Raw genomic sequence first — 19,733 nt, 5'->3', positions numbered from 1 at the left:
TCTAAATTCATCCTTATTTGAGGATTATATTTGTTAGATTGTTCATTGTCTAAGAGAATACCTAACAAGAAGCCACTCAAGGGAAGGGGGTTTATTATGACTTACATTTCCATCACAGTGAGGGTGGCATGGGGCAGGGGGAGAGCTGGCACACTGCATATACAGTTGGGAAGCGGAAAACAAAGGGAAGTGGAGCTGCTGGGCATAAAACATCAAGGCCTGCCCCCCAGTGACCCGCTTTTCTCCAGCAAGTTTCTGCTTGCTAACAGTTGCACAATCCTTCCAAACAATGTCAGCACCTGGAGACCACGTGTTCAAACACATGAACCTATGGGAGACATTTCACATTTAAGCCACAAGGACTGTATACTTTTACTGCGCCTATGCCTAGCAATATTTTTCAAAGGTTTTTGGTTTGTAATTTTATGTGTATGAGTGTTTTGCCTGGCATGTACGTATTGCACCATATGAGTGTCTCGTGCCCACGGAGTTCAGACGAGAGCATCAGATACCCTAGAACTGGAATTACACATGTTGTAAGCTGTTTGGAACCAAACCCAGATCCTCTTTAAGAGCAGCAGCAAGTGCTCTTAACTGATGAGTTCTCATTTAGCAACCCTAACAAGAGATCTGCTTTGGGTAAAAGGGATAATGAGTAGAAATGTTTGCCGATGCCCCATTGGAGGGAGCATGGCTATGGGAGAGTTTAAAGGGCAAAGCCATAACAAAGAGACAGCATCATTTATCAATGAGACTCTGCCCCATTTCCACTGGAGAGGGAAAGGAAGAAGGGAGAAAAGAGCATAATAGAGATAGAAGCCTGGCCACAGGCCCCCAGACTCACCTCCACTGGTCACCTCCGCTTCTTCTGGGCCCCTCGAGGCCAGAGGAGGGTCTTTTCTTGTCCTTTATTCTCTAATCACTGTCTATCCTTCCTCGTCCAGGGTGTCACGACTCATCATCTCACTTCGTGCTTGGGCTGCCAGGCACTTACACCAGGAAGACCAGAGACCTGATTCCTTCTTGGATCGTTTCCATGGAGCTGAGCTGAACGAGGTGTCCAGCCATGAAAGCAATGCCCAGCCCAACCCAGGTGGACAGGAACCACCAGACAGAGGGGAAGGGTAAGAAACAGAAAAGGGAAGAGGGCCATCTGCAAACCAGCTGGACACCAGCTGCATATCACCTGCATACCAGCTGAGACAGCTGAGAAGCACATAGATCCAGCTTAGATGCCCCAAGGAGACCCCAGTCACCATCCCTGTGAGCCACTTCTTGAAGGAAGCCTATGTCCTTCAGGGAATACTACATGCTCTAACATTCCCCACCCAGAGTCCAGGAAGCCCTTGCACCACAGTTCCCAACCTCATTTAACCCTGACCCCTGACCCCATCCTGCACAAAGCTCTCCAAACCCATTAGGAGTTTCTGACCTCAACCATCTCTTTCTACAAGGACCCTCATCCCAGATTGCATTATGACTCATCTTGCTCAAATGCAGGGCTGGGGGGGGGGGCTATATGTGTAGAGGTGCATGCATTTACCTAGAAAGGTCTGTGGGTTGGTGTGTTCTACCAGAAGAATCACTCATGTCAGCTCAAGAAGTACTAGGTGGGGAGTGAGGGTAAGCACAGAGGAAGGAAAAGATGGAGAGATTGTTTGCTTCTGGTAGGAGTGTCTGTGGATCCAAGGCTCCTGTGTACCTTCTTGCATGGCCCAAACTCCCCTCCCCCAGGGAGCTGCAATTGTGCTCTTGGGTTGCACTTGCCTCTCTGCCTCTACCAACACACAGGAATCATTGCCTTTCTTATTTGTGAGAAGTATATCTATGGGGCTAGCCCACATCAACTCACTAATCACTGAGCATCCAAAGATCTCTTTAGGATGTTCATGTCAGTCTGGAAGAGAAGCAAGGTGGGACCTGGAGAGAAAGCTGACCTCCCAAGGTTCACAGGCAGGTGGATTCTCATCCAGAACTTGCTTTCTAGGAAGCAAGAAAATGATTTAATCTTTCTCTTCTGTCAGACTCCTCTGAGTAACATTGAACTTGGTGAGATGTGAGCATGGATGTTGGAGAACGGATGGTCCTTGTATGGTTTGCTAAAGACACCACCATCTGTTTTTGTGCTGATGAGGAGAAAGGCTCAAGGGTAGGGCTTCTAAGAGAACATACAAAGCCCCCGAAGAGAGACAACAGTGAGATGTCAGGAGAAACCTCATGGATCTTTCTGGAACCTCCGTTGTAGTTCCATGTTTGTATATGAGGGGGACATCTTAATATTGTAGGGCATGCAGTAGATTGTGGACTACAGATCCATTCCTAGAACAAGAGTGCAGGGGCCTGGGAGGTAGCTCTGCCAATCAAGTTCTTGCTTGTCAAACTTGAGGACCTAAGTTCAGAGTGTGTGCCTTTAAAAAGCCAAGAGCCTAGTGCTGGGGAGGCAGAGACAGGTAAATCCTTGGGGCTTACTGGGTGGCCAGCTTAACTTAGTGAGTTCCAGGTCAGTGAGAGACCCTGTCTTACAGAAGGTAGATAGGGCTAGGGTAGATGGTTCGGTGGTAAAGAGCACTGACTGCTGTTTCGGAGGACTCGGGTTTGATTCCCAGCACCCACATGGTGGTGCACACGGTATACAGATATACACGCAGGCAAAACACCTGTACGCATAAATAAAAACAAAGGAAACAAAGAAATAATGGTCTGTGGTACTTGAGAAATGACACTGAGGTTGTCTTCTGACTTTCACATATGCGTGCGTGTGCACGTGTGCATACACACATACATACACACATATCATACAAGTGTTCAGGGACTTCTCTTTGCAAGTGATACTGCAGTAAACTCAGATTCAGTCTTCTGTACTGAAGAAAGGTGTCTTCAGTGTTCTATTGCTATGAAGAGCCACCATGACCAAGGCAACTCATTTAATTGGGGGCTTGGTTGCAACTTCAGAGGATTAGTCTGTTATCATCATGGTGGGGAGCATGGAGGCAGGCAGGTGTGGTGCTGGAGAAGTAGTTGAGAGCTACATCCTGATCCATATCCAGAAAGAGAGACTCTGGGCCTGGCATGGGTTTTTGAAACCTCAAAGCCCACCCCCAGTGACACACTTTCTCCAACAAGGTCACACCTCCTAATCCTACTAATCCTATAGAGTTCCACTTCTCAAATATATGAGCTTATGAGGACCATTCTTATTCAAGCCATCACAAAAGGTGTCAAGGTCCTCAGCTGAGGTTCAAGGGCCCCCTGGAGAGGCACGTTCACCTGTGAGGTTCCACACAGGCTGTAGCTACAAACCCTTGTGGGTCCTGGGTACTGGCTAGGATATGAGCAGAACAGCCCTGAAGACCCTGATGAGTGTGGGGAGACAGAGAAACAGGAGAGATGGCAAATGGGCCAGGAAGAGGAGGCCTGGGGGATGGGGAAGTTTCCTTTGGGAAGGGTAGGGTCTCTGCCCTTCCAGTGCGAGCCTTGAACTCTATATTGTTGAAGACGACTTTCAGTTTCTGATCCTCCTGCCTCCACCTTCACAGTGTTGGGGTTTCCAGGGTGCATGGCCACACTGGGTTCTTGCAGTGCTGAAGAGCAAACCCAGGGCTTCGTGAATGCTTAGCAAGCATTCAATAAACTGAGCTATACCCTAGCCCAGAAAAGAATCACTAGCCTTCTCTTTGTCCCTGAGCAGGATGGTGAGCTGGGCACCACAGCAGGCCCAGAGAAGGACACAGTGGGACCACTGCCCTCTGCACCTGCTTGCTAGTCAGGTGAAGGAAGTCTGGAACTTCCTACAGCTATCTGGACTGGCTCAATTTGTTTTGAGCAAACAAAGACTTCCTTGGTAATCTGATTAAATTATCTTCCGACAACCGTAAACTAATGGAGATGGATGCTATACTCAATACATAATCCCAGTGTGACCAAATAAGCGGAGGACTGGGTGAGAACCACTTAGGGCTAGACCAGAGATACCTGGCCACTCACCAGAAGGCTCAGAGTAGCAGCTGAATGTGATGATGTGGAGTGGGGGGGGGCCTTCATGGAGGAGGAGGGTTTTGAACTTTTGGAGGCCAAGTCCCACCAGCAAAGCAAAATATCTGCTGAGATACTGCCTTGACTTGGTTCTAGCACTGTAGAAGTAGAGCCACTGTACCCCAGGAGCTGGGTGTCCTCCCCACCGTCTTCCAGGGATTCCAAGGCATTGAGGAATGTTTAGATGAGTAGAACAACCCAGAAACAAGCAATTGAGGCCACATCTTAAATGGAGAGAGACAGTCTCGGGCAAAGATAGCCAGAACAGCATGAAAGCAGCACACTTAGGTGGGTGAGGCATCACCAGCCACTGCCCCCCCCCATGGTCTCCTATAAGCCATCTACAGTGACTGCTAAAAGGCAAGGTACCCTTTTGGCTCTGTGAGGCCCCCAGGCTTTCTTACCTCTGGTGTCAAAAGCTTGTCCTGGCAGCAATCACTTGAGGATAACACCTGTGGGGTGCTGGGACAGGGAGTATCTAATATGCGTCAAACCAGCCCCTGTCTTCTACCACATTCCTGGGTAGATCCCAGACAGGGGCCATAGGCCTGAAGCTGTGATGTTCCTGAAGGGGTTGGGAGCAGAGAGGGCATAGCCTAAGCATGGAGATGTTTGCTGTTGGTTGATTTTCCGGCCTGCTGATTGGAAGAGAGAAGTTACTGTGACTAAATTTTCAAGAAACAGCACCCTGGAGAGCCAAATCTGGTCTGTGCAGGTGAGAACAGCTGCTCCTTGGGAAGTGTGCTCCCTCCCCCCACAATGTAGAAGGTTACAGACTCTATTCACCTGAAAAGCTTGAAGTACAGAGGGCAGAGGTCTCACTGAGTCCTGTAGTGATAAAGGCTCACTATGCTGCTCAGAGTGGAGTAAAAGAAAATTAAGTGGAATTTGAGGCTCAGAAACTGGATGGGATTCAAATCATTAATCCTCGTTTACCCAGAAGCCTGGATTTAACCAAGTGCTTTTTCTCTCTTTCCCCAAGCTTTTTCCCAGACTTAAGTACACACACACACACACAGATACACATATACAGAGATACATACACACACAGACATACACACACACACACACACACACACACACACACAGACATACACACACACATATACAGACACAGACACAGACACAGACACACACACACACACACACACACTCAATCACTTTGCTCCTGACAATAACAATACCCTGCGAGCAGAAAGCTGCTAGCACAGTCACCTCAGGCAAAATGGACCTGAGTCATTGAAACCATTCCAGTTCCTGTGCTGCTCTGGTCCCTCTGTCTCCCTGCAGGGCCTGGCCTGTGGCCAGAAATGATGCTAACACTTGCAACAACTAGCAGGAGGAGTGAGTACCCAAGCCCCAGCCAGGAATATTGGCTTTCACTTTCCCCAACCCCAGGAGACACCCCACCCCACCACCCCCACTATCCCACCACCCCACTACCCCCTCCACCCCAGCTACTCCCCCACTCCCACCACCTCCACCATCCCACCACCCCACTACCCCACCACCCCACTCCTGCATAGAACCTGACTTTGCCTCTCTCTTCTACTCCTGCTTACCTCCTTCTCCAAACCCTGGAAAGCCATTCTAGAATCCTTCCTTTGATTGGAAATCCATCCTCAGGGGCAGAGGGGTAGAAGGGACAAGTCTGTATGACTTCTCTGAGGAACTCTTACTACTTCTTGTTCTTTATTTTTCTCATCTAGAAAGCCAAGGGCTTTCGGGAGATAAATCCTTTCAGCTTTATTACCCTCTATCACTCCATATTCAAGGGTGCAGACTTGGAATTCCCTTGCGGAGCAGTGGGTGGTCTCCTTGGCTCTAAGCATGCATTTCCCACGTTACAACCTTGAGGTCCTGGGAACCCAGGAAATGCTCTTGTTTTCCGGCCCATCTGAGCTCATCTTGAGGTCGCTCATCAGAGCGACCTAAGGAGAAAATCTGCTCCCTTGGCTGACCAGCCTCTTGAAAGGGTGACCTGCTGTGACTAGGTTCTGTCACAGATCCTGAGCTGGCAGATAAGTTCAGTGTGGGAATATCACAATGCCCCACAAGGGCCATGGGACTGTGTGAGTGAGAGTGAGTTCACCCATGAGCGACAGCGGGCATACATGGGCACACAGGTCCATGGCTTCTGCCTCTTAGGAATGCCCTCCCTGAAGATGGGCGGGCGCTGGGGGGAGCTGCGGGGGCGGGGGGTGCATCAACATCAGAAAGAAATGCCAATCGCTTGACTTGCTGTTGATAAAGGGCCAGAGCTTGGTACTTATTTCTTCCCACTCCGTTCTTTGAGTACCACTTTAATTCCTTCTCGCCACAGATGACAGTTCTCTCTGGGCCTCTTTCTTCATGTCTCTTGCCCATTTCTAGAATGTTTATTTGGTCCCAAAATATGGTATAACTTCTCCCTTTGGGATCAAATTGCTCTCAGCTCAAACCAGCAGTGTTTTACAAGTCTATATATGATTTTGGGGCAGTGATGGGTAGATCTAGGCGCTCAGCCGGATGGCACTGGGCTAGGTCCTCAACCATTGGGTAGCAGGGGCTTTGAAAAGCCAAAAGAGCCTCAAACACAGAGCCTCAAAGCCAGGCCAAAGCAAGCTGAGGTGCTGTGTAGCTGTAAGTGAGTCCAATAAGCTTGTGGGCAGTGCCCTCTGCCGGTGACACTCATTAAGACGCCAGTAATCAAAAACCCTCCAGGAGATGTAAGAGGACAGAGGACTGGTGGGTGACTTGTCTTTTGTGCTTCTTGATTAACAAATCGAAGAACTCTTTGTTCTTCATCACTATCAAAAGAGAAGATTATTCTTAATATCTCAATTCTGTTTCATCCACAATCCTGTAATTGTGTAGCCCCTAAACCAAAGAGGATCTCGGAGCTGTAGCCTGTAACAGTTGGTTGGCATTTATGGCCGGGCATGAGATACAATGGCGACTCAGTGGGCTGGAGCTTGGCATTTTGTCCTGTTTGAGTCAGGTGGTCACGTGTAGTTTGATCAATGGAACTTTCTGTGACTCCTATGAAAGCAGGTTCTAGAACTTCTTTGTGAAGGCATCCTCAAGCTCAAGTTGATTTAAAAACTTTTTGAAAATGTACTTATTGCCAAAACTTTGAAGGGTTAGGCAGGTAATCATGGCTCACACTGAGGATGGAAATGGTGCCAGAAACCAAGAAATGGCACAGCTGCTCCTGCTACAGTGGCTTTTTCTTCTTCCTTTTCTTAATAAGCCTAGGCCTATCAGCCTAGGGATGGTGCCACCCACAGTGGGCTGGCTCCCCCCAGATCAATCACCAATTAAGACAATGCCTCACAGATGTGGCCACAGGCCAACCTGATCTGGGCAATCCCTCAATCCTGCCTTTCTTATACACTAGGCCCATCAGCTTAGGGATGGTGCTGCCCACAGTGGGCTGTGTCCTGGCACATCCATCATCAGTTAAGACAGTTTCTCACAGACGTGGCAGCAGATCCGAATATCTTAATTCAGCCTCCCTCAAATTACTCTGGGCTATCAAGTTAACAGGTAAACCTGACTCGGGCAACAGGTTCCAAGGATTTGAACAGTAGACACTATTTTTTCTTCTTTCTCTTCCTTGCATGTGTATATGTATGTCTGTATCTGTGTGGGTGCACACTTTTGTGCATGTGGAAACCTGAAATTGAGTCCGGTGCTTTCTTCCATCACTCTTGACTGTATTTTCTGAAGTAGGGCCTCTCCCCGAACCCAGAGCTCACCAATTCTAAACCAGCTTGCCCCAGGCATGCCCTGTCGCTACCTCACGGGTGCTGGGGTTACAGGTAGTCACCATTTCTTCCCAGTTATCACATGGTTCTAGGCATCCAAAGTCTGGTCTCTACGCTTGTGCAGCAAGCACTTGGCCCACCCAGCCAGCGCCACAGCCCTGCCACAGTACCGTAAAGCTAGGAATAGCCGTGCATTGCAGCCAGCAAGAACATGGGAACTGCAGACCCACAGGCGCAGGGAACTGAGTCCTGCCAACACCAAAACAAGCAGGAAGCAGGAAAAAATGGCTCCTCTAAAACCACCAGAAAAGACCAAAGCTCTGTTTGGTTTTTCTCTGGTGAGACCCATTCTTAACTTTCTGTCTATAGATCTGCAAGATAACAGGATCATCTTTTTTTTTTTTTTTTTTTTTGTTTTTTTGGTTCATCTTTTAAACCGCATGTTCTGATAGCACGGTATACAAAACAAATTCAACTATTATTTAAAAACTCCTTAATGGTCTGCTTTTTCTTGGTTTGGTTTATTCTGGTTTGTCAGGCAGTGTCCTAATTAGCTTCAGCTGTCAACTTGTCACAGCCCCAGAGTCATCTGAGGGAGCCAGAACTGGGGGATTGCCTAGATCAACTAGCCTTGTTGCCACATCTGTGAGGGATTGTCTTGATTGATGGCTGATGTGTGAGGATCCAGCCCACTGTAGGCAGCACTATCCCTATGCTGGTAGGCCTGGGTGTTTGAGAAAGCTAGCTGAACAAGTCAGAGAGAGAGAGAGAGAGAGAGAGAGAGAGAGAGAGAGAGAGAGAGAGAGAGAGAGAGAGAGATGTGATGTCTTCCTATGGTTTTTGCTCCAGGTTCCTGCCCTGCCCTGGAAGTTTAAGTGGAAATAAACTCTTTTTTTTCCTCCAAACTGCTTTAGGTCATAGTATTTATCACAGCAATGAAAAGTAGACTAGAATAGACAGGGTGTCCTGTATGGTGAAAGCTGGTCTTGGTCCTAATCCTCCTGCCTCAGCCTCTCAAGTGCTGAGGTCGCAGGCAGGTACCCCCATACAGCATACAGTTAGCTTTTTGACAGCACCTACTCAGCCAGTTGATGTGATGTGTGATTTTAAAACCCTGCATGACATTTCTACCTCTTACATGAATTTCAGTTTATAACTCATTGCTTCAAAATGTCTCCGGCCTCAGGCTGTATGTAACTTTCCAGGGGCTAGTGGAACTGGATGATTAATAGTAAAACATTAGCCTTGGCCACTAATTTCTCAATACTTTAATGGAGAGTTTTACCTCAGACCTCTAGAAAATAATCATAATGAAATCAGTGACTCCATCTTATCACAAACGCAGTGAGAGGTGGAGAGGGACCCAGGATGCTCTCCAGAGCTTCCAAGTTCAGTCTTGTAGAACCGCCTCGGAGACACTGGGTGCTGTCCACATGCACTTCCAGCCTGAGTTATGCAGAAGGCATGGGTGGTCCCTGGGAACTGGCATCACCACAAAGCTTTGCCCAAGAGTCAATTGCTCCTTCACGGGCACTCAGCCACATTGCCATGCTGCTTCTTCCTTCCCGGATGAATCCTGAAGGACAAGAATGATGCCACAGGGCATTTGGAAACATCATCATCAAGATTTTACAATCAATTATGGAGATTGGGACCCCCAAGTCCAGCCGGGCTCCCAGCCTGTCTTCCCCAAAGAGGCATCCCATATGATCCCCCGTGGAACTGAGAAGATCCTGTTATGACCTCCACTTCTTCAACCTCAACCTAAAATTGCTCTCAGGTCACTGAGTTAAGACCTTTAGATCCCCCCACAAAGGCTCTCCATACATAGCACTGTATGTCTGTGTTTCCAGAAGGAAGAAGGATGCCATTGTGGTGGACCCTTCCAGCAACATCTACTACCGCTGGCTGACCATCATTGCCCTTCCAGTCTTCTACAACTGGTGTCTACTTGTGTGCAGGTAGGAGCAGGGACATCATTCTAGGAGGCCAGGGTGGAGGGACAGGAGGGGAGAGGGCAGCCAAGCCTAGGAGATGGAGTGCTGAGTCTCACCTGAGAGAATTTCTCTCCTCTCAGCCACCATGCTGCTCTGTTGCCTGAAGTAGGTGGTTCTCAACCTTCCTAATACAGTTTCTCATGGTGTGGTGACCCCTCCCAACCATAAAATTACTTTGTTGATATTTCATAACTGTAATTTTGTTCCTGCTATGTATCACAATGTAAATATATTGAATATGCAGAATATTTGATATGTGACCCCTGTGGGAGTTGTGACCCACAGGTTCTTCCCATCAGTAAAAATTGGATCATTTCCCAGAGGATTCTGAAGGTGCTCTGAACCACGGGTGGGCAGGGGCCTGAGCTTAAGATGGATGTTGAGGGTTCTGGCACTCGGAAATCTGCATTTGGGTTGGATGAGGAAGGGGCAGGAGCTAGTCACTGTTCTGAAGGGGTTAGGGAAGCATTTTGAGTGACCTTGCTACTGAGTAAGCATTCAGTAAAGGTGCAGCGGGGAGCGCGGCTCTCTGAGGGTCCGTTCTGGGTTTCTGGTTTCCTAAGCACGTTGCCCTGTTGGAATGAAAGCATGTTCTTCTGAAAGCAGATGTGGGCTTTGGGGGTGCTCCTAGGTAAGCATGTTAGAAGGAACTGTAGCTCTGCTGGAGAAGGTCAGAAACACTCAAGTTTTCCCTGGGAGAGCTGGTGGAAAAGGAGAGAACATGGCAGGATCCTTGCTAGTAAGTAGGTTGGGGTAGCCTGGGCTCTGGGGGTGCAGAGATTGGAGCCACAGGGCTGAGCTGTAACTTTCTAGTAAGCATTTTTTTTTTTCTCCTGGGAAGACTGCTGCTGTGGTACAGGGGCAGGATGCTCCCCACCCCAGAGGATAGGGGCGGCTTTCCTAAGCAAGCCTGCAGGGTGTACCTGCAGAGGGAACCATGTAGGCCTTTGGAGCACTCTTAAAAGACGTTGCTGGGCAAGGAAACAGGTGAAGGGGCTCCTTCCCTGAGCTAGTCTACAGGGTACAGGCTACTGAGTGGATGTGAGACTCCACTACTTCTCTCTGAAGGTAAGGGTGAGGTTTGAAGGCCTTCCTAGCAGGACTACATGACAAGGACACAGGGTTCATTGCTCCTCCTAGAGGAGGCACAGGGCTTAGGATGTCTCTAAGTAAGCCTACAAGGAAGCCATGTAGTACTCACGAAAGTAAGCTGGGCAGAGGACAGAGCATCTCCTGAGCCAACCAGGATGCAGCTCTTTAAGGATGACTACACCTCCTTGTTTACCATGATGCAGGAGAATCCTTGTCTGAGAGTAGACAGTTGGCCCTGGGATGCTCCTGGGAAAGCCTGCAAGGCAGACATGGCTGCTCTAGGAGGCTATGCAGTGACTTTTGGGACATTCCTGACCATGCTTCTCAAGTATGTGCAGAGAAGACCGATGGTACCTGCAGTTAGTCAGCTTTCCATTGATATGACCAAAGACCCAAGGTAAACAATGTAAAAGAAAGGAAAATTATTCTGGTTCAGAGTTTCAGAGAGTTCAGACAATAGTTACTTAGTGTCGTTGTTCTGGGCCACTGACAAAACATGATATCATCACAGTGAAGATGTGAAAATAAAGGAAGCGACCAGGCAGAATTCAAGTATTCCTTTTAAGGCGAACCCCCTTGACCCTACCAGGCCCTACCAACTAAACATTCTACCACCCCCAAGTCATGCTGCAGACTGGTGACCAAGCCTTTAGCACATGAGCCTTTGGGGGACATTTGCCATCCAAAGCCTGACACCATACCAATGAAGTGGAAGCTTGGGGATTATGTCTCCACCCATCTGAGGGTCTGTGAGGCTGGTGAAAAGGGAAAGGAACATGGGAGGGCCTTTCTGGCAATGGGCAAGGTGGCAGCACTGATCTCAACGTGTGATCTAGACTCTGGGAACACGGGTGTCAGCCAAGGTTCTTTTCCAGTGTACAGAAGACTTGAATGGCTGAGCAGGCCTGATGTTCTTTGGAGGTGAGGAGGAAAGCTTGGGGTGCTCAGTCTGTGTGAGAAACAGCAAACACAGAAAGGTAAAAGGTAGAGAAACATTTACTGGCTTATTTAAGTTGGAATCTAACTCTAGAAAGGACAGGTTCTTGATCCCTTTACCTAACATTAATACCAGTTTTTTGTTTGTTTTGATTGATAGAATGATTGATTGATTGATTGGGTGGTTGGTTGGTTGGGTGGGTGGGTGGGTGGTTGCTTAGGTAGGTGGTTGGTTGGTTGGGTGGGTGGGTGGTTGGGTGGTGGGTGGATGGTTGGAATGTTTATTTGTTTTGAGTCCTAGCATCAAACTTCACACACAGTACATATTTAACTCCCCAGCTCTTCTTCCTAGGAGGCCAGTGACTGTAGGGACAACACAGCTTCTCAGATCCTGGAGTGATTCCACTGCATTGTCATGGGACAGACTTTTCCTGGACACACACACACACACACACACACACACACACACACACACACACACACACACCTACTAACTACAGAAAGGGAGCCCATGGCAGATCAAAGCAATGATTGCACGGAAGTCCAACTTGGTGAACCAGTGAGTTTTATTGAAGTTACTTACAGGAGTATGGGTGAGGGGTGACTTACAGAAGCAGAAATGACAGCTGCATCACCAAAACCCACCCCAGCATGGGTGACAGCTCATGAAAGCTGGGAGCACACTGCACAGCCTGCAGGCTTCTCAGAAGGTTAAAGAGTCCTTTCCCCGTGTCTCTGTTGATCTGAGCCTCTTTAGGTAGTGAGTCCAGTCTTTGCTCCTTCTAAGAGGTTCCACTGGTCGCTGCTTCTTCTAGGCTGCTTGACTTGTCTGAGAATTTTCTTTGCAGCTTGGCTTGTCTGAGTGTGACTCTCAGCGGGCTTAACTGTTTATATCCACTTGGGGAGAGGGGTCCTAGTGAATTTGGTCAGTGTTAAGGGCTTCCTGAAGCTGCTTCGAGTTGTTTACTTCCTTTCTTAATGGGTTTCCATGCAGTATTTCACCTCCCTTTAGAACATCTGTTGTTTCACCTCTCTATACAAATCTTATTTTAAGAAGATTCTTTCCAAAATGGAAGATTTTAACCTCAGCAGAAACTGCTGCCTTATATATGTAACCCTACAGGTAGAATGGATACAATGTATCTATTCACACTCCAGGGAGGGAGGGGTCTGTGCTCTGACACTCAGCTGCCTCATTGCATCTCATACTTGGCTTCTTCAGGGCCTGTTTTGATGAGCTTCAGTCAGAGCACCTGATACTGTGGCTGGTCCTGGACTACTCTGCAGATGTCCTTTATGTTGTGGACATGCTGGTTCGAGCCCGGACAGGTGAGTGTGCCCGAAGCCCAAGGACTTAACTAGGCCAAGCCACAGACCCTCAGTAGGGGCACCACAGGTTACTCCGGAAGATTCATGGTAGTGGACTGGATGTTGCCTATCTTTGACCAAGATGTGCCTGGGAGATCTGGAGCCCCAAACACAGAGTAGGTGCTGGTATCGTGATGCTCAGTATGTTAAATCCTTCAATGAGACCTGAGCAGGCATTAAGACACCTGAGTTCTGGGATCTGCTGTCCCAATGTTCTATGAATAAGTCAAGATGGCTCTCTGGACCTCATTTTTGTCACCCGAGACATAAAGCTAAGCGGCCATCATAAAAGATGTTTTCAGTACTGACTGTGTGAGATGGCACTCAGTTCAGACTAGGAATTCCTCTCCTCAGAGACATGGAAGATCCAGGAACCACTACTCTATTGCTCTCAGAGGAGTTTTATGATTTATTTCTATTATAATTTTTAAAGATTTTATCTTATTTTTAATTAAGTGCTGTGTGTGTCTGTGAGTGGGTTTGTGCACATGCGTGTAGTGCCTATGGAGGCCAAAAGAGGGCATCAGACCCCCAAGGAGTTACAGACATTTGTGAGCCACCTGAGATATGGGTGCTGGGGACTGAATTCAGGTCCTCTGAAAGAGCAGTAAGTACTGGTAACTGCTGAGTCATCTCTCCAGCCCCTCAAAGAATTTTTAACATGGTTGTCTTCACCTTACTGATTCATAAAACCAAGGCCCTCCGTCCATGTTCACACAGCAGTCAGGCCAGACTGGCAAACCCTGTTTCCGACCTCACTGGTATCCAGCATCTTAACTTGGAAGACCTCCAACACACAGCTTGAGGTTGGCATGGATGACCTCTGCTGCAGTGGCACTGGCATATATAGACACAGTGGTCTGTGAGTGGCCACTGAGATCCTGCCCTTTATCTCACACAAGCTTCAGTGGAACGTGTCCTCACTCAGAAATCAACTCTACGTCCTCTTGTACTTGGATACTGTCCTTGGCAATGCCAGCTTCAGCAGGAAGTGGGGGAGGGAGAGGTCAAGAAACCAGGTGGCCATGATCACTGTCCAAAAGGAAAAGATTTTCAGACTTGGGAGAATCATAAAATGGTGAGCATCCCAAAGCCATGATGCTACACAAGGCACTCCATAAACACAGGCACCAGTACCCAAGGTATCAAATCCTGGACCTGGAGATCCAATCGACTGAATAGAAAATACTTGACAAAAATTTCTGTGATGAACACTTAGAGGTTTTATTCTTCCTTGTCATTATCCCCACACAGCACAACATAACTTCATAGCATTTGTTCTGTATGTATTGGGTACTATAAGGAATTTTAAAACAATCAGGAGGATATGCATGGGTAATGTGCAAATATGACATCATCCTCTGGAAGATATTTAAGCATCTAAGGATTTTGGTTTCTTTGGGAGGAAAGAAGTTAAGAGGATCATGGAACCAGTCCCCTGTGGATCCAGAAGGGCAATTATTTAACAAGAATGACCTGAGGAATAAGGGGGCTGAAACTTATATGAGTCAGCAGCAGCAACACCTTGAACTTGTAAAAGTGCCTCATGGCTTCAGCTCTGGAGGACAAGCCCAGCGCTATTTCACTGAACACTATTACTAGTGAGACCAGTTTGGTAGACTTTTATCTGTGTTTTTGAAGTTTGATGATTAATATTTTCAAGCATGCACAAAAAGTAGAGAGACTAACAATAGGAATGCTTGTGTTCCCTCACCCAGTCTCAATAGGCACACTCTCTAATATATTTGTCTTTTAAGACTTAATCTTCAGACTTTGCTATCGTCTAATATTCAGTCTATTTTCAAAGTTACACAATTGATTTAGAATTTTTAAACCTGAAGAGAGAACTGGGGATACAGCTCAGTTATAGAACCCTAGCTTATGCAAGGCCCTGGGCTCAATTCCCAGCAGAGAAAAAAATGAAACAGAAGAGATTAGAACATTATAGAAAACACCAGAGTGAGTTTCAGCATTAGTATGTCATATCTGATATTGTTTCTATCATATACACATTACTGTCTGTTGTGCAACCATGATGGCAAAGATCTTTCTGTAGCCAGTATAAGCCTCTTGGATGCCCAAGTGACCTCCCCCTTCTCCCTCCTTAGGTTTCCTTGAGCAAGGCTTAATGGTCAGGGATACCAAGAGGCTGTGGAGACATTACACAAAGACTTTGCACTTCAAGCTGGACATCCTGTCTCTCATCCCCACAGACCTGGCTTATTTAAAGTTGGGTATAAACTACCCGGAATTGAGGTTCAACCGTCTACTAAGGTTCTCTCGACTCTTTGAATTCTTTGACCGCACAGAGACAAGGACCAACTACCCCAATGTGTTCAGGATAGGGAACTTGATTCTGTACATCCTCATCATTATCCACTGGAATGCCTGCATCTACTTTGCCATTTCCAAGTTCATTGGTTTTGGGACAGACTCCTGGGTTTATCCAAACATCTCCAAGCCAGAATATGGGCGTCTCTCCAGGAAGTACATTTATAGTCTCTACTGGTCCACCTTGACCTTGACCACCATTGGTGAGACCCCACCCCCTGTGAAAGATGAAGAGTATCTCTTTGTGGTCATTGACTTCCTGGTGGGTGTTCTGATCTTTGCCACTATAGTAGGCAATGTAGGCTCCATGATTTCCAACATGAATGCTTCAAGAGCAGAGTTCCAGGCTAAGATTGACTCCATCAAGCAATACATGCAGTTCCGGAAGGTAACCAAGGACTTGGAGACCCGGGTTATCCGGTGGTTTGACTATCTGTGGGCTAACAGGAAGACGGTGGATGAAAAGGAAGTGCTCAAGAATCTTCCAGACAAGCTGAAGGCTGAGATTGCCATCAACGTGCACCTAGACACCCTGAAGAAAGTCCGAATCTTCCAGGACTGTGAGGCAGGGTTGTTGGTGGAGCTGGTGCTGAAGCTGCGTCCTGCTGTGTTCAGCCCTGGGGATTACATATGCAAAAAGGGGGACATTGGAAGGGAGATGTACATCATCAAGGAGGGCAAGCTGGCTGTGGTGGCCGATGATGGGGTCACCCAGTTTGTGGTCCTCAGTGATGGCAGTTACTTTGGGGAGATCAGCATCTTAAACATTAAGGGGAGCAAGTCAGGGAACCGCAGGACGGCCAACATCAGGAGCATTGGCTACTCAGACCTGTTCTGCCTCTCCAAGGACGATCTGATGGAGGCCCTCACTGAGTACCCAGATGCTAAGAAGGCCCTGGAGGAAAAGGGTCGGCAGATTCTGATGAAGGACAACTTAATTGATGAGGACCTGGTCAAGGCCAGGGCAGATACCAGAGACATTGAAGAGAAGGTGGAATACCTGGAGTCATCCTTGGACACCCTGCAGACAAGGTTTGCACGACTCCTGGCTGAGTACAGTGCCTCGCAGATGAAACTGAAGCAGCGCCTCAGCCAGCTGGAGAGCCAGATGAGTGTGAGGGGTCGCGGCTTCTCACCTGATGGGGAGACTTCCGGGGATGCTTTAAAGACAGAGTGAGAGATGCAGACGGCTGTCTGCCCCCTGCCTCCCAGGGCCAGCTGTCAGTGAGACACTATCTGCAGCTGCATGGGACAGGGCTTGGCTGGGGGATTTACCTCAGTGCTAGTCGTCCTTTGCAAGTAGTGTAACTGCAAGGGAGAGCCTTGATTTCCTCATCTAGGAAATGGGACTCATGGGTGTCGGCTCCAGTTCCAGATTATCATGAGGGCTACATGACACATGGCAAGAGGTGGGACTTTGGAAAGAGTGAAGTATTCTCAATCAAGGGTATGATAGTATGCATACAGGATATGTGGGTGTGTGCAGTTGCCTGTGGAGGCCAGACAAGGGTGTTGGATCCACTAGGCTGGAGTTACATACTGTTGTAAGCTGCCCAGTATGGGTGCTGGGATCCAGTCTTAGTTAAGGTTACTATTGCTATGATAAAACACCTTAACCAAAAGCAAGTTGGGGAGGGAGAAGTTTATTTGGCTTACACTTCCACGTCATAGTCGATCACTGAAGAAAGTCAGACCAGGAATCCAAACAGGGGAGGAACCTTGAGGAAGCTGATGCTGCCATGGGTGGGTGCTACTTACTGGCTTGCTCTTCATAGCTTGCTAATCCTGCTTTCTTATAGAACCCAGGACCACCAGCCTAGGAGTGGTTCCATCTACAATGGGCTGGGCCCTCCTACATCCATCACTAATTAAGAACATGTAAAGAAAATGCTTTACAGGCTTGCTTACAGCTGGATCTTATGGACAAATTTTCTCAATTGAGGCTCCCTTCTCAGATGACTCTAGCTTGTGTCAAGTTGAGATAAAAAACAAACAAACAAACAAACAATCCAACCAGCACAGATCCAAACTTGCAGCCCTTCCCATCTTTGTTGAAGTGAAGGTCTTGCTATGTTGCTCAGTCCAACCTTCGACTCCTGTGCCTAAGCCATGTTTCCACAGCAGCCTCTCAAGAAGCAGGGACCAAAGGCACATTCTACTGTTTCCAGCCCAATTTTTTTTTTTTTTTTTTTTGTGTGTGTGTGTGTGTGTGTGTGTGTGTGTGTGTGTGTGTGTGAAATCCATGAGGAGATGATTAAGCCTCAGCCTAGCTTTCTTACAAATAGATGTTTGTTTACTCTCCTCTCCCAATCTTACTCGGTCACTATCTAATTGTGAAAACAGAAAAGGGTGGGGATCTAGGTCAATGATAGATAAAGCACTTCCCTAGTGTGTGCAACAGCTCTGGGTTCAAACCCTAGTTCCTCCAAACACAAACAAACAAAACCAAGAACACAGCAGAAGGCTATCAACACAAGCTCGTAACTTAAGTTCAACTTTACACAGGGCAGTTTGGGCTGACGCTGAGCCTGGCATCTCCCCGTATGTGTGTTTACTGGGACCCTGGAAACCTTGGCTTTGTAGTATCACAGCATTGTGAGATGGAGACACCTTCTAGTCAGGGACACAAATCTAGGCTCCCTGCCATCCACTTGATGGGACAGCATGTCTTATTTCTTCTCACTTGCCAATGGATTGAAAGATATCTTCCTGTTATCCTAGAAGTCAGACCTCTGAGTGAGGGCCTCTCCTGGACCCCAGTGATACAGTAACAATATAGAAATTGGCAAGCATAGAGGGTTGGGCAATATCTAAACAGGGGCATTGCATAGTAAGACTAATCCTAGGCATCTAAAGTGGAGGTTAGATCCAACTGTCACTACAAGAGCAGCCTGCTGCTGCTAGAGCCACACAGCTCCCTGTAACCACCCATTCTGGCTCAAAGTGGAGAGCCATGTCTAAGTGAGATGTTTAGGTGGAAAGGTGGGACAGCGGCCTAAGTTTTAAGAGCAGATGATTAGGGCTGGAGATATGGTTCAGTGGTTAAGAGCACTTGTTGCTCTTCCAGAGGACCCGGGTTTGATTCTTGGCACCCAAATGGTGGCTTACAATCCTCTATAACTCCAGTTCCTGGGTATCCAATACCCTCTTCTAGCTTCCATAGACACTAGGCACACGTGGTCCACAGGCATACATGCAGGCAAAACGCCCATACTCATAAAATACATATTTCTAAGCTGAAAAGTGAAACTTAAAAGCTGAGACCTGTGGACAAGGCCCCTGTAACCTGCACCTTTGCCCTGAAGAAGCTTCAAGCCCCTGGAATTGCATCCTCAGGTAAAATCTCTTAGCTAGCTGGAAGCTCGCACAGTGCAAGAACTATGTTTTAACTAGCATCCAGAACTCCATTCATGGTTTTTGCCCTTGGGTTCTGTGACTGTGAGTCATGTCTTCAGTGACATGGAAGTTCTTTCTTCCCTTCCCATCTTTATTCCTTCTTTCTCTTTCCTTCCTTCTGCTCCATCCTTCTCTTGCTCTCTCTCTTCTTCCTCCTCCTCCTTTTTTTTTCTATCAGACAAAATTCTCCCGACCCTTGCTTTGAGACAATGTTGAAGTCTCAGGAGACAAATGTTATAATCTATAATTGAGTCCTAATGTGGGTTATGCATTTGGGTCTCTTCTTGAGGCTCACATGACCATTTCTTGTGGGTCATCTGCTGTTTAATGCTTTTAAATGATCAGAAGATCTATTAAAGAGCATGGATTCGACTTCATATCATCAGCAAAATGTAATCAGCAGTGCTATATATTTTATAACATTGAATATTTATAACAATGGATATATTTTAACAGCCTTAGCTATCAATTATGCATACATCCATATTTATACAGGAAAGATAAAGACCTGAATTAAAATCTGCTAACAACTCCTGCTTCAGCTCTTGTCGTAAGGGGAGAGTCAGCGCCAGGATGCGTTCCTAGGGCAAAGGCTTCTCTAGAAAGATCAGGCGATGATGAACAGGGGATGGTGTACACTCTAGAAGTGGAAGAGACAGTGCCCTGGGTACAGAGGCACATGCAGATGCTTACGGAAGCCTTGGTTCTAAAAGCAACAAAAAAGAACCGAGTTATCAGAATGCAAGAACAAAGGGAAACTGTATGACGCACTAGGTATTCTACCAAAGAGAATTTATCAGAGGGAATTGACGCTGTGGGCAGACCGAAAGCA

At 47.4% G+C, this 19,733-nt stretch overlaps 1 protein-coding gene across 4 annotated transcripts in view; it reads left to right on the top strand.

Moving 5' to 3' along the window:
* Positions 1–16,682, top strand: part of Cnga3 (cyclic nucleotide gated channel subunit alpha 3) — a 29,586-nt gene extending 12,904 nt beyond the window's left edge. For 2 of the 4 annotated variants that reach the window (XM_059282356.1, XM_059282355.1), the window contains 4 exons: positions 945–1,124; positions 9,635–9,742; positions 13,029–13,135; positions 15,283–16,682. In XM_059282356.1, the coding sequence (XP_059138339.1) occupies positions 945–1,124; positions 9,635–9,742; positions 13,029–13,135; positions 15,283–16,682 (1,795 nt within the window). The remainder of the gene's footprint in view (positions 1–944; positions 1,125–9,634; positions 9,743–13,028; positions 13,136–15,282) is intronic. The other 2 variants (XM_059282357.1, XM_059282358.1) reach the window with 2 other exon arrangements.
* The last annotated feature ends 3,051 nt before the right edge of the window (positions 16,683–19,733 follow it).

This window comes from Peromyscus eremicus, chromosome 16_21 (genome assembly GCF_949786415.1).
Source record: "Peromyscus eremicus chromosome 16_21, PerEre_H2_v1, whole genome shotgun sequence".
Classification (NCBI taxonomy): domain Eukaryota; kingdom Metazoa; phylum Chordata; class Mammalia; order Rodentia; family Cricetidae; genus Peromyscus; species Peromyscus eremicus.
This window is presented reverse-complemented; position numbering and strand designations above follow the sequence as displayed.